Source organism: Stenella coeruleoalba (genome assembly GCF_951394435.1).
Source record: "Stenella coeruleoalba genome assembly, chromosome: X".
NCBI lineage: Eukaryota > Metazoa > Chordata > Mammalia > Artiodactyla > Delphinidae > Stenella > Stenella coeruleoalba.
The window spans coordinates 37,520,943-37,536,205 of NC_137152.1; the positions used below are offsets into that span (position 1 = coordinate 37,520,943).

The following is a 15,263-nucleotide window of genomic DNA, read 5'->3' on the forward strand; positions in this document are numbered from 1 at the left end:
AGTGATATCAGTACAGATAAAACATCTCCCTCTTGCTGAAGATTATAAGTCACTTAGACACCGCAGCTAAGATTTCTAACCCCAGTGCAGAGAGAAGGGGTATCTAGATACAAAATTCTGTATCTATCTTAACTTTATGGTTTCCAAGGAAACAGGATTCTGGGTTCACTTCATAGTCCACATACAGCCCTGCTTTGCTTTGAGTTTACCAGAACACTGCTTCATTCACATTTCACCTGAACTTCACCATTCCTCAGAATTCCATAATAACTCTATTTTTTCCTTGTTTAGTGAGCCACCCCATGGTTCCTCTGGCGTGTGGTCTCCCTCACTGACTGATAGATTTGTCTGACTACAGATTAATCCCAGATGGTCTTAGGCTAATTGGGATAGGACACCCTTACATTCCAGATTGTTAAACTGAGGCCCAGAGGGGATGTGACCGGACTGAGAGCATCCAGCAAGTTCACACCTGAGCCCCTCAAAACACCTTCTTCACTTGAGGATTCAAAAAGGCCTTCAGAGGGTTACAGAGCCTTCTACCTCTTTCAGGAAGATTCCCTGGAGGAGATAGCTGAACTTGGTTTTGAAAGATAAGTAGGCATTCCCAGGTGAAGGGTAGCATGACTTCTTCCCCTTCTGCCCCAGTAACATCTCCCAGAGGGCACAGGCATCTCCAGAATTTCCATATTGGGGGTGATAAGGGGCAACAAATTGGTTGAAGGGCAGAATCAATCTTGTCTTAAAGCTACACTTGCAAAGTAAGGGCACTATTACTATATAGATTTTATTTTATAAGAAAATAAAAATAAATTTTCCTAAAGATACTTTTATTGACATATTGCATTAGATTAAGGGAAAAATCAAAAACCTTTATTGGTAAGAACTTCTACTTTAGCTCGGGTAGCTGGAGTGGGAGATAATGTAGATTATGGGAGCATCCAAACCCCACAGCCAACCCCAACAAGCCCAGCAGAGGGGAATCTAACACTGACTCCTCCCCCTTTTCCCCAGGGCTATATCCTAGGAGGACTTGCAGGTCCCTGATTTCTTCCCTTTCTCCCCTCGTGGTATGTTCCAGGAGAGGCCCGCAAGCAGTCCTACTTCTTCTCATCCTGTGGTATCTGCCAGGAGATAACAGCCACTGGCACCTCTGCGTCTTTCCAGAGGCCTCTCAGCTTCTCTGAACATTATTACACAGATCCCAGGATGCCCGCCCAGAGAAACGTCCCCACCCTCTCTCCCCACCATCTGTGAGACAGCGCCAGTGCTCAGCAATGTGAGTTTAGAGGCTTCCTCATCCTCTGTACGGAATGGACACTCCTCCAACATGGCGTACTCCATGAGGAAGCGCAACCTGGGCGCGGCCATGTTCCCCGCCTGACAATGCTGCCTAGGGGCACTGAAGGCAACTAAACACAGACTCCGTAACATCTCCATGTTGGCTCTGGCTGACTGCGGCTTCGAATGTGATTTTGCGCATGTGCAGAACCACGCCCCTTCGTGTAAAGCCCCAAACCCCGAGAAGGGGCGGTGCTAGGGGTGGTGACCGGAAACTGCTGCGGTTTTCGGCCGCGGTTTAATAGTTGTTGTCAAGAGGATCCCAGTGCTCTTTGCCGGAGGGATGTGGAGGTGATGGGGACCCGGGGAGGGTGAGTGTTGAGGAATTCTGTGTGGTCAGTGATGGAATCGGTTGTCTGAATGTAGTTGGATGATTCGCTTGTTATTTTTCAGGCTTTCCTCTTTTCTCATATCAACGTTAAGGTCTTAAAATTCACTCTGAGACCCACAAGGTTTGGTGCATTATAAGTGTTTTCTAAGAGTTGATTATTATTTTTTTTGCTCATGAATTATTTAAAAGTGCGCTTTCATTTTACAGAAGTTTATCTTTTTACTAGACTTCTAACCTTAGTTTTCTGTGGTTAGAAAAATGTCTACATGAAGCTCATTCCTTGAAATATGAGGGGAGTCATGGCCTAGTCCTTGGTGAATTGTTTTATAAATGTTCCATGTATAATTCGAAAATAATATTTAATTGTTTAGTCGTCAATTGTGTTGTACAAAATTTGTACTTTTTTTCCCCTGCTAGTTCTATTACAGAGAAAGGAGAGATTAAGTCTTCACTGTGATGATGATTTGTTCATTTCTCCTTCCTGCTGTCCATGATACATTTTGAGTTAAGTTTTGTATAAAGTGTGAGACTTAGATCAAGGTGCATTTATTTGGCTGTCCAATTACTCAAGCACCGTTTGTTAAAAAGACGGTAGTTCCTCCACGGACTCGTTCTGTACCTGTGTCAAAAATAAATTTGCCATACTTTTGTGTGGCTATTTCTAGGTTCTCTATTATGTTCCATTTATTTATGTGTCTATCTATGTGTCTTTTATCATGAATGTGTGTTGAATTTTGTCAATACTGTGTGAATTTATATGGTTTTTCTTCTTTGGCTTGCTAATATGGGGGAATGCCCTTATTGATTTTTGAATATTGAATCAGCTTTACATTCCTGGAATAAGCCTCACTTGGTTGTGGTGTATAATTCTTTTTTTATAGTGCAGGAATTGATTGGTTAATGCTTTTGTTTTTGAGGATTTTTGTGTCTAAGTTCGTGAGAGATGTTGGTCTATAGTTTTCTTTTTTTGTACTTTCTTTTTCTGGTTTTAGTATTAGGGTAATACTGATCTCAATAAATGAGTTAGAAAGTGTTCTCTTCTATTTTCTGGAAGAGATTGTGTAGAATTATGTTATTTTTCTTTAAATATTTGATAGAATTCTCCAGTGAAACCATCTGGGCCTGGAAATTTCCTTTTGGAAGCTTTTGATTATGGCTTCAATTTCTGTAGTAGTCAAATGACTATTCGGGTTATCTATTTAATATCTTTTCAGAGTATCTTCATATTTAATAGTGGGTAAGTTGTGGGAGTCTCTGTTTTGTGAGGAATTGGACTATTTCATCCAAGTTGTTGAATTTATGTGCATAAAGTGGTGTGTGGTATTCCCTTACTTTTCTTTTAATGGCTGCAGGATCTATAGTTATATCTCCTGTTTCATTTCTGATATTGGTAATTTGTGTCTTATCTCTTTTTATCTTTGTCAGTCTTGCTAGAGGATTACCAATTTTATCGGTCTTTTCAAAGAACCAGCTTTTGTTTTCATTGATTTTTCTCTATTGTTTTTGTTTTCAATTTTATTGATTTCTGCTCTTATATCTATTACTTCTTTCTTTCTATTTGCTTTGGGTTTTCTTTGCTCTTCTTTTTCTAGTATCTTATGGTGGGAGCTTACCTTACTGATTTAATACCTTAATTCTTTTCTAATATAAACATTTAGCATTATAAATTTCCCTCTCCATGCTGCTTTATCTGCATCCCGCAAATTTTGATATGTTGTATTTTGATTTTCATTCATTACTTTTTAATTTCCCTTGAGACTTCCCCTTTGATCCATGGATTATATAGAAATGTGTTGTTTACTTTCCAAATGTTTGGAGACTTTCCTGTTACCTTTCTGTTATTGATTTCTAGTTTGATGCTGTTATGATCAGGGAACATATGCTGTACGATTTCAATTTATTAAGGTTTGTTTTATGACCCTGGAGAATGTAGCACAGGTGCTTGAAGAGAATGTGTATTCTGTTAGTGTTTGGCTGCAGTAGAATGGGTATGTTCAGTTAGGACACCCTTTTCTTGGTCCTTTGATTAAGGGGAGCAGGCTTTTCTTAGAGCTTTTTTTGTCTGTAGCTATTGATGGTTCTGAGTTATAAGCTTTTCTAGTGCCCTGTTTGTGATATATGGGAGGGAAAATGAAACCCAGGGAACTCACCGCTGTGTTGTTCCTTAGGCCCTGAGGTCTGTGGACTGTCTGCCTTTCCTTTTTACCTTTCAGAGTCTTTCTGTTTGTATTTGCTGTTATGTCATTTTTTCCCTGGTCTCTTCTACATTCATTATTCTCTTCTACCTGTATTTTCCTGTATTAACTTTGTTAATTTACATTTTGCTAGGGAAGCATCTGCTTCACATCAATATTAAAATATGTTGCTATACAGTTATGCATAATATCCCGCAATAACTACTTTGAAACACTGCCTGATCTGGGAAAGATTCTCATTCTGTCTCCCTCTCCCTCTCCCTCTCCCTCTCCCTCTCCCTCTCCCTCTCCCTCGCTCTTGCTCTCTCTCTTTCTCTGTGTGTGTGTGTGTGTGTGTGTGTGTGTATATGTTTTTAAACTCTTCTTTATCTCATTTGCTAGGGGGTTATCTGTGACATCCGTCATTTTAAAGGACCAGCTCTTTGTTTTCTTTAAACTCCCATTGTTATATTTATTTGACTTATTTAAGGTTTTTATTAGTTACTATTTTCCTTTCGGGGGGTTGCTTCATTTTGGTTTTTTTCTACTTCTGATGTTCTCGATTGAATACTTAGCTCTTCTTTGTTTTTATTTATTTATTGTATAAAACATTTACTTTGTTGGTCTTTGGGGGCAGTTTGATACATCACCAGTGTATTACAGCTGAGCCATTAATCTTGTAGCTTCCTCACCATTAACTGGTTCATTTTTATGACACTGCTGAGGAGTCTGCTGTTTCTGCAGAGGTTCAAGAGAAAGGCCTTTTAAGAAATGTGCAGGTTCCTTTTGTATATCTCCAGAAGCTGTTTCCACTCTATTAACTTTTTCATCATTCACAGTGTTTATCTTCTTAAGATTAGTGGTAACTGGTTTTTGCTGTATTTTTTTTTTTTTTTTTTTTTGCGGTACGCGGGCCTCTCCCTGCTGTGGCCTCTCCCGTTGCGGAGCACAGGCTCTGGACGCGCAGGCTCAGCGGCCATGGCTCACGGGCCCAGCCACTCCGCGGCATGTGGGATCCTCCCGGACCGGGGCCCGAGCCCGTGTCCCCTGCATCGGCAGGCGGACTCTCAGCCACTGCGCCACCAGGGAAGCCTGTTTCTTTTCTTTTAAAACAGATTTATTTATTTAGATATATAAAACAGACTTATTTATATATATTCAATACCTTAAGATTCACCCATTTAAAGTATACAATTCAGTGGTTTTTAGTACATTCACAGAGTTGTTCAGTCATCACCACAATCTAATTTTAGAATATTTTCAACACACCAGAAAGAAACCTTGCACACATTAGCAGATATTCACCATTCATGCCACCCCCTACCCCCAGCCCTAGGCAACTTCTAATCAGTTTTCTGTCTCTGTATATTTGCCTATTCTGGACATTTCATATAAATGGAATCATAAAATATGTGGTCTTTGTGACTGGCTTCTTTCACGTATGATAATGATTTCAAGGTTCATTCATGTTATAGCGTGTATTGGTACTTCTTTTTTATTGCCAAATAATATTCCATTGTATGGACACACCAAATTTTGTTTATCTGTTCATCAGTTGATGGACATTTAAGTGCTTTCTGCTTTTGGGCTATTATGAATAATACTGCTGTGAATATTTGTATACAAGTTTTGGAGTGGACATGGGTTTTCATTTCTCTTGGTAGATACCTAGGAGTGGAACTGCTGGGTCATATGACAACTCTATGGGTAGCATTTTGAGGAACTGCCAACCTGTTTTTCAGAGTGGCTGCACCATTTTACAATTCTACCAGTAATGTATGAGCTCAGTTTCATTCACATCTCACAAACACTTGTTACTATCTTTTTTTTTTTGCCGTCTTTGTGTATATGAAGTAGTCTCCTAATGAATAGAACATTTTTGATTTTTAAAAATATTTATTTATTTTTTGGCTGCGTCGGGTCTTAGTTGCGGCATGCAGGACCTTTTGTTGTGGCGTGCAGGCTCTTCGTTGCAGTGCGCGGGCTCCAGAGTGTGTGGGCTCTGTAGTTGCAGCAGTCAGGTTCTCTAGTTGTGTCGCACGAGCTTAGTTGCCCCGTGGCATGTGGGATCTTAGTTCCCTGACCAGGGATCAAACTGGCGTCCCCTGCATAGCAAGACAGATTCTTAACCACTTGACCACCAGGGAAGTCCCAGAACATTTTTGGTTTTGATTACATTTCCCTAAGGACTAATGACGTTGAACATCTTATACTATAATCAGAGAATGTAGTCTGTCAATTCCCAACATTCAGACATCTACAAGATTTTTTGTGTGGCCAGGTTATTTGATAGAATTTTGTAAAAGTTCCATGGGTATAAGAAAAGAAAGCATATTCTCTTTCTTTGGCACAACATCATCTTTATGTGTTTAAAATTTAATTTGTTCATACCTTTAATTTTATTTTACTCCTTATTTCTTTTACTCTGTTGTTTCCTCTTCATCTCATTTCTTACTTTTGTTGTCCTAATTAAGTTCCTCTTCATTTTATGTGATATTTACCCTTTCCCAACAAGAATGACTAAATCTGTAGTGCCTGTATTAGTTGATCGTAATGAAATTGTACCTCAATTTGGACACAGAGACACCCTCCCCTCCCTAGTTCCCTCAACAGGAGAAACATTTTTCACCTCTGGATGTTTTTGAGGTAATTAAAAATTTTAGTCCCAGGCTACTAGTATTTTCCTTATTGCATATCTCTTCTGTTTTAAGAAACTTTACTTAACATTTTTTTAAAATTTTTATTCCAAATTACGGTCATGTTTTCAACATTTGTTAAATAGAACCATGTTTATTTTGAGCCTCCCACATAAAAGGTACCATGTGATGTACCACTGAGAATGTGAACTTGAAAGCCAGGTAGACTGAGTTTGATTTAACATCACAAACCTCTGTTTCTGTATGCATAAAATGAGATAATAATAACTACAGCAACACATGGATGACGTGATTGTTGTGCAAATTAAATGAGGTACCTCCTTCTGTATATTACATGAGTCCTTGTAATAACAGTACTTGCTAATATGAATTAAATGTTTACCTGGGCCAGTCTGGTGCTGAGTGCCTTAAAAACATCATCTCATTTAATTTTCACAACCCCTTGAAATAAATAGTTTTGATTTGTTTTGGGAAAAAAGTCTGAAGAAACATTTTCATATTCATATAGCTAAAGGTTGGCAGAGCTAGAAATGAAGCTTTTATTAATTTTAGTCTAAATCTCATGGTCTTGCTCATATTCCATTGTAATGAATAACTTGAATCGGTGTTGATGTGGCTTTGTCTACTCCACAGTATCCAGTGTTGTGAGCTATACTTCGGTGCCCTCAGGAAGCGCTTGTGGGGTGAATGGTGAATGCCTGACCAAGTGGACACTGTCTTTCCAGGTTTCTTGGAGTCTCTGTGGAGCCCCTGGGCCAGACCCCATAGTGAAGGCTGCAGGATCTTCCTTCAGGCCCCAGCAGCTCTGGTTGAGTCCACAGGTGCCCACCTGACCTCGGGTTCCTGGGAAGAGTGGAGTTGTCAGCAAGAGAGCCCGGGTGCTTAGGCCCAGGGGGAAGATGCCAGCCAACCGGTGCGCTCCTGGGCCATCCCTGGCCCTGACTACAGGGGGGTGTGACAACTCCTGTGAGGTAAGGAAGAAGAAGAGGTGCCCAGGGACTGGAATTCATCCAGAATGAAAGATAATATCTCATTATTTGAATTTGTATGACTTTTTTTTTAACCAGGCAACATAATCAGGGGGTTTTTATTGGATTTATTTCCCTTATGTGAATTTCCTTTTCCTGTCCATTGCTGAGTTATTTATTTTAGCTTATGGATGTTTACAGTTTTTTTTGAATATTAAGGTTAATAACCCTTTATCTTTCTTATATATTTTTGTGAATATTTTTTGCCACTTTGTAATTTGAAATTAGTTTCTAGCTTTATTTATAAGTGGCAAAAGGTGCCAAGTAGTTTTTGAAGTCTTCTTAAAACAGTGGCTCTTTCCTGCTTTGTTTCTCCCAGATTCCAACTCCCTAGAAGCAAGCATTCTTAATCTTTTTAATGGATTTATTTTTTTTTCGTTTTGGGCCTTATCTATTGACTTTCCACTATGGAAGGTAGAGGTTCAGCTTTTCCTTGCACCTCCACTCATATACACATTTGCCTCTAGCTATCACTGTTTTTATTAGATCTACTGTCAGGGTTTATTATTGTGACTGTTTATAGTTAAGTCATGTAGTGTCCATGCTGTGATTACTATTTCTGTACAACTTTTCCTTTTGCCTGGAATTAACTATTTTTTTTTCTGGTTTAGTCATTTCTTTGCTTTACTATATACATATCAATAATTCAACTCCAAATTCTTTCCAGTTGTTTAAATCTCCACTCTGTATATTCAAACATATTAGGTAATGATCATAGTGACAATAATTATAAACACTCATATAATGTTTACTATATGCCCAGCACTGTTACACACACACTACATATACTAACTCATCTTCCTAACAACCTGGAGAAGTAGGTACCATTGTTATTCCCACTTTATAGAAGGGGGAACTGGGGCATAAAGAAAAACTATCTGGCCCAAGTTAACACAGCTAGTAATGGAGGGGGGGCTATCTCAGCTCTGGGTATCATGTCTTCTCTTTGAAGAAATCTCTCCTGGACCTTACTGATTCACTGAAGGCTGGTTTGGTTGCTCTCTCAGCTTCACACACAGCTATGACCTTGGTGTGTTCTGTTCGCCATCCCTCAGGAAATCCTTTTTACCTCTGTCTTGTGTCAGATTTCCTTTCCTGGGAATCCTGTCCTTCCTTCCTGTTTCCTGGATCCTGTGTCTTCCTCTTTCTTGGTTTACCCCCTAATTTTTTGGAGCACATCCTCCAATATGTCCCTGAGAATGGATGCATGACAGGTGAACTTTATGAAGCTTTGCATGTCTGAAAATGTCATGCAAAAATGTATTTATATAATATATATAATTGTATAAATAAACTTATAGAAGTAAAAAAAAGTAATAAATACCATGGAAATATATTTATTTGACCCTGACACTAAATTTATCTTTTTGGCTGGGTATAGAATTCTAGGTTGGAAATCATTTTTGTGTAGAATTTTACAAGTCTGTTTCCAGTCTAGTCATTTTCTACCCATACACACGTTTTCTCTGCTTTTCAAAAAACTATTCTTGTTCAGTTGTTAATCCTCCATATTTTAAATTCTTTGTCCTACTGATTTCCATTTCTTTTTCTTTTGCTCACCTTTCTAGTTCTTTTTTAAACTTCACCTCCCAGGTTTTCTTCTATGTCTCTCATTAATGCTGTTCTATATTGTTGGAGGATGGAAGCAATGAAAAGTGCCCACCAAACTGGGAAGGTATCTTGAGACTGAAAAATGAGGCAGGCAGCTCCATATAATCAATGGATCAGTTTATTGTTATAGGGTAACTTACTCACAGGGTGGGATCAAGGGGGCGATGATCCAGAAGTATTTGCAGCTGCATTCCGCACAGCTGAGGGACGTTTGGGACAATTTCATAGTTAACCTAGGGTATGGGGGTACGTGCTTGGAAACAGGAAGTGCATTCCTAAGTCAAGATTTATGAATGGGTAACTGGTCTTATGAGCACTGGGAATATGTCAGTGAAGGTCTTCATTATTGTTTATATATTTATTTTATTTTTATTTATTTTTGGCTGTGTTGGGTCTTTGTTGCTGCACATGGGTTTTCTCTAGTTGCGGCAAGCGGGGGCTACTCTTCGTTGTAGTGCATGGGCTTCTCTTGTTGCGGAGTGTGGGCTCTAGGCGTGCAGGCTTCAGTAGTTGTGGCACGCGGGCTCAGTAGTTGTGGCTCATGGGCTCTAGAGCACGGGCTCAGTAGTTGTGGCTCATGGGCTCTAGAGCACAGGCTCAGTAGTTGTGGCACACGGGCTTAGTTGCTCCGTGGCATGTGGGATCTTCCTGGACCAGGACTTGAACCCCTGTCCCCTGCAATAGCAGGCGGATTCCCAACCACTGCGCCACCAGGGAAGCCCTTCATTATTGTTTAAAGACTACCAGAGCGTAGAGGCCACCAGACCTAACGATCGTGAAACAATATCTATTAACTACAAAGCCCTTGGTGACAGAGAAGAGGCTTACCACACAGTACAGCTCTAGGCAGGGTCATTGGAAGGACAGGAGGAACTGCAGAGGCCCAAGATGGCATCTGTTATGATGACAACCATACATAAGTTTTTATTTTAAATAGCTCTGTTTCTTTTCAGGATATTCCCTTATAATAGCATACTATTTTTGTTTTATGGATGTAGCATCTTATCACTCTAAGGACATTAGTAATAGTTTTTTAATCTAATTTTTAAAAAGTAATAGACACATGGCTCAAAAATAAAAAAATTAAAAAGTATATAAAAATTTAAAATATACAAAGCTATATAGTCTAAATTCTCTTACCCATCTTTCTCCTATCTGTTCATCTCTCTTTAATACATATAACCAAGTTAGTTAGTTTTCTCTGCATGAGTTTCTTTATGCAGATAAAAGCAGCTGAGAACATATTCTTATTTTCTCCTTTTAAGTTCATGAAAGGTGTCCCACAAAACAAATTGTTATCAATTTTTAGTAACTTTAGGTCTTTTGGTGAGATAGAATATGAATTATAAACAATGCTGCCATGAACATTTTTGTTCATGTCTTGTCATGTACATGTGTCCACCCCTCTCTTGACTATATGCATAGGGGTGGAGTTAGTGGGTCGTAGATTCAGCCTATCTTTAAAAAATGTTTTTATTGTGAAATATAACATATATCCAGAAAAGTGTGCAAAACAGACATGTACAGCTCAGTGATTTTTCACTATATAGGTCTAGAAAATACCCATAGTCAGCATTCCAGAATCCCCCTACTTCCAAAGATAACTACTCTCCTGACTTTTATGATAATTACTTCCATTGAGAAGAAAATCACAAGACACAGAGTGGAAAAAGAAACAGACAACAGAGGAGTTATATCCAGGATGTATAAAGAACAACAAAACAATAAGAAAAAGCAGACTACCCATTAGTCAGAGGCCTTATTTGAATAGGTGTGTAACAAAGGAAGAAATCCAAATGACTAATAACACCTGAGATGGTACTCAATCTCTTTAGTCATCAGGGAAATGCAGAAGTTAAACCACAATGTAATACCACTACACTCCCACCAGAATGGCTAAAATTAAGAAGTCTAACAATGACAAGTGTTAGCAAGGATAGGGGGTCATATCAGTAGTTCATATACTCATTTCAGCACATATAGCTGCTGCTATGTTAGCTCATATCAGCAATTCATATGCTGCTGGTGGGAGGGTAAATTGGCACAATCTCTTTGGAAAACATTTTAGCCTTCTTTATCAAAGCATACGTAGACCATATGAGGAAACACTTCTAGGAAAATACCCAAGAGAAATCCTTGGCTAATGTACCGGGACACACATTTAAATGTTCCCTGTAGCATTACTTGTAACAGCAAGAAACTGGAAATAACTTAAATGTCCATCAATAGTAGAATGGATACAAAAATTGAACATAATATTGAGTGAAAGAATCCAGACACAAAATAATTTGTATTGTTTTAATTTATGTAAATTAAAGCAGAACAAAACCATATTGTACAGGGATGTATGGTTAGGTGGTGAAACTCAAAAGCAAGTGCTTACTATCAGAGGCAGGATAGTGGTTTCCATGATTGATGGGGAGGCTGGGTGGAAGGAGGGAAAGAGGCATGAGGAAGGCTTCTGGGCAAAGAGGTGGCAATGTTCTGTTTCCAGACCAGAGTGGGAATTATGTAGGTATTTGCCTTGAATAATTAGTTAAGCCAAATATTTATGTTTCATGTATTTTTTGAATGAGTATTATATTTTATAAAAATCTTTTGAAAAGGAAAAGAATATCTACCCTCCAATTTTGACCGCAGTCTCCCATAAACCCTTTCCAAAGACAGCTACAAAAACATACATACATACACACACAGACACACACACACTCTGCTATAGCCATTTTTAAACTTCTAACACTTTTCTCATTTAACAGTAAATCTTGGTGATCATTAAATGTCAGTAGATGTAATGAGTTGCCTCATTCTTTTTAAAGGCTGAATCTTATTCAATTATATGGATATATCACAATATAACCAGCCCCCCGTTAATAGACATTTAAGATGCTTCCAGTCTTTTGCTATTACAGACAATGCTGCAATGAAAATCCTTATTTCGTCCTTATACATATTTCAGTTGACACAAGAGGGAATATGTTTAAAGAGAAATTTCTGCAAATGGAATTCTCAGGACAAATGATATATATGCATTTTTATTTTTGATTGATATAGCAAAATGACCTTCTTTGTGAGTTGTATCATTTGTATAAGAATGCCCGTTTTCACCATACCCAAGACAGAAGAGTGTCTTGTCATATTTTTCTTTTTGGCCCATATAATAAGTTAAAACAAGGTATATTAGTACAGATCTAATTTGCATTTCTCATGTTATGACTAAGGTCGAATATATGTAATTGTGTTTAAAGATCCATTTATATTATTTTTCCTGAGCTGATTTTAAATTTCCTTTGCCCATTTTTCTATTAGGTTTTTGCTATTTACGTATTAATGACAGTAGCTCTTTGTCTGGGTCTGTCTCTGGGTCCCAAATATTTTCCCTCAACTTCTCAGTTGTCTTTTAAAGGAAAATATTGACTTTTTCTCCGTGCATTTCACATAATTGTGCTTATCAATCTTTTATGTCCTCCAAGCTTTGTGTCATAAGTAGAAGGCCTTCCCCATTGCTCAGCTATATTTAAAAAAAAATTCCTGCATTTTCTTTTTAGTATTGGTACTTTCATGTTTTTAGTTTTGCTTTTTACTTCTGTGACTATCTGGATTTTTGGTTGTTGTTGTAAAGCCTTAGCTAGGGATCAATCTTCATTTTCTTCAAGATGCCTACACATTTGTCCCATTACCAGTTATTGAATAACCTATATTTTCCCCACTAATATGCAGCACTACATTAGGATATATATATATATATATATATATATATATATTTGTATTTATATTCTAATACATAACTCTGGGTATATTTAGGCACCTTATTCTCTTCTGTTGATCTAATAGTCATAGTCTTTATGATTCTAGTTCCTCTGTATTTATAGTTTATTCTAATACATCGGAGGGCTAAGTCTCTGATTACTCTTCTTTTTCAGAAATTTACTGTTTTCTTGACTATTTTATTTTCCGTACACAATTTATAATCAGCTTACCAAATTTAAAAATAATCCTCTTGTCATTGTCAGTGAGTTTGCATTAAACTTGTATTTTAAGATACAACCATTCGTCTCTTTATAATTCAGATTTACTACTGAAGTACAGAGTATGTCTGTGTTTTTTTCAAGTAATCTTTGCATTTTCCATTAGTGTGATAAAGTTTCCTTCTTCAAGTATATTTTTGACATCAGTGCTTGTTTCTGTTATCTAAATGAAAAAATACAATGCAAATGTATATGAACTTATATCATTACAAAATGGAACTAAAATGACAATTATACACACAGATAGTTGGAGAGTGAGTGAAAGGAAAAACAAAGAATCCTATGGTTCTCTTATTCTTGTTCAGGAGAACGATATAGATATTGATGGACCTTGTTAGAGAAACAAGCGTATACTTATGGTTCCCTTTTCTCCACATCCTCTCCAGTATTTATTGTTTGTGATCTTTTTAATGATGGCCATTCTGACTGGTGTGAGGTGATACCTCATTGTAGTTTTTATTTGCATTCCTCTAATAATTAGCAATGTTGAGCATCTTTTCATGTGCCTATTGGCCATCTGTATGTCTTCTTTGGAGAAATGTCTGTTTAGGTCTTCTGCCCATTTTTTTGATTGGGTTTTTTTGTTGTTGTTATTGAGTTGTATGAGCTGTTTGTATATTTTAGAAATTAAGCCCCTGTCGGTCACATCATTTATAAATATTTAAGGGAGACAGATTTCTAATCTCAGTCATTCATGAGACAGAATGGGGAGTTGGAGGGTCTGTGTCTGGCGTTGTCTGCAGATACAGGCAAAAGGAGAAAGGTCTGCATTTGTTCTTGTCACAGGTAAACAAGGGAGTCGTTTGCAAGTCGTATGGGGGTCATGGGAAAGAGTGGACAGCCAGACTTAGATAAGTCATGTGGGAAGAATGGTTGTTTGTGGTAGGTCATTTCTCAAAAAGGAATACAAGTAGGTAGGAGGGATTTCTTAATTGTCACTGTTTTCAGGGCTCAGGTGAAGTTCGACATTGTCAGGGGTTCTCAGTTCTGTTTGAAAACTTGCATCCTAGATGTCCATGCCCCCGGCCACATGGCATTCTTCTGCCCCACAGAATGGCTGAGTGATGACCAAGAGAAGTGGTTCAGGGAGACATTTGGAGGTGTTGGCAGGTGTTTTGCGTGTGAGATGCAGGAGCTGGGACCCTACCTGCTGTTTCTGACAGACTTCTTAGCAAGATTAAGGGGAATGGTGATAGCATCCTGGTCGTAGGTATTGGAAGACCTGACAGTTAAATTTAAGGCTTTTGCAACAGTTTGGGAGAGATGTGCCAGGGCATTTTCCTTTGTGAGGAAGGCTCCAGGGGGTGGTTCTGAAAGGCAAAGATCATTAATGCCTGTCCCTTTCCTGTACCTCCTGAGGTCTGAGGTGTTTCCTCTTCAGGTTCTGTGTTGTTCCTCATCCTCTACTGACACAAAATCATTATGGCCCATTCTAGTAGCTATAAATTCACCTCCCCCTGCCCAATTATCTTCTACTAGTTCCCAGACCTTTCATCTGAATGGGTCAGGTACAAGAAAGACAAGGGCATTTTTATAAACTCACAGAGATCTGTTATGTTGTGCACTTTGGCCCATAGTAAGCAATGTACTGAACCAAGTAGTAATTAGCCTTGTGATCTAGGACAGTGTCCATCCAACCAGAGAATCCAGGTAGCTGAACCAGAATTAAATTTCAGTCTCTCAGGCTCCCTCCCTGCTGGCTGGGCTGCCACACAGAGGGTTACCAGCCAGGCTGGTCTGGGGTCGCTAGGTGAAGGAAAGATTATACCCAGGAATGTTCAACGGAGGATCCCAGATTGTCAAAATATGTCCATATAACCCCTGATCACTAATTACCCAGGGAGCAGCTGAAAGGAACTGATTACTTTCTGGGGAGAGCCATATTCATTGACCCAACTGCTTTACTAGGGTGTATGGACCAGAAGGAGGCAAGGGTGATAGAGTCTGAAATCCTTTTGAGTCCATTTCTGAGGAGGCCATTCCAACACTCGACAATACCAGATGCTGGTGGATGGTTGGGGAGTGTGGAAGTCCATCAGATACCTTGACTATCAGCCTATCATTACATGGCTTTTGCAGTAAAAGGTGTACCGTTT

General features: G+C 38.6%; 1 protein-coding gene across 1 annotated transcript in view; it reads left to right on the plus strand.

Annotated features, from left to right (window-relative positions):
• The first annotated feature begins 1,547 nt into the window (after positions 1 to 1,547).
• Positions 1,548 to 15,263, plus strand: part of ZNF81 (zinc finger protein 81) — a 71,633-nt gene continuing 57,917 nt past the window's right edge. The window contains exons 1-2 of the mRNA XM_079911488.1: positions 1,548 to 1,652; positions 7,229 to 7,474. Coding sequence (XP_079767614.1) covers positions 7,403 to 7,474 — 72 coding nt within the window. The 5' untranslated portion in view covers positions 1,548 to 1,652; positions 7,229 to 7,402. The remainder of the gene's footprint in view (positions 1,653 to 7,228; positions 7,475 to 15,263) is intronic.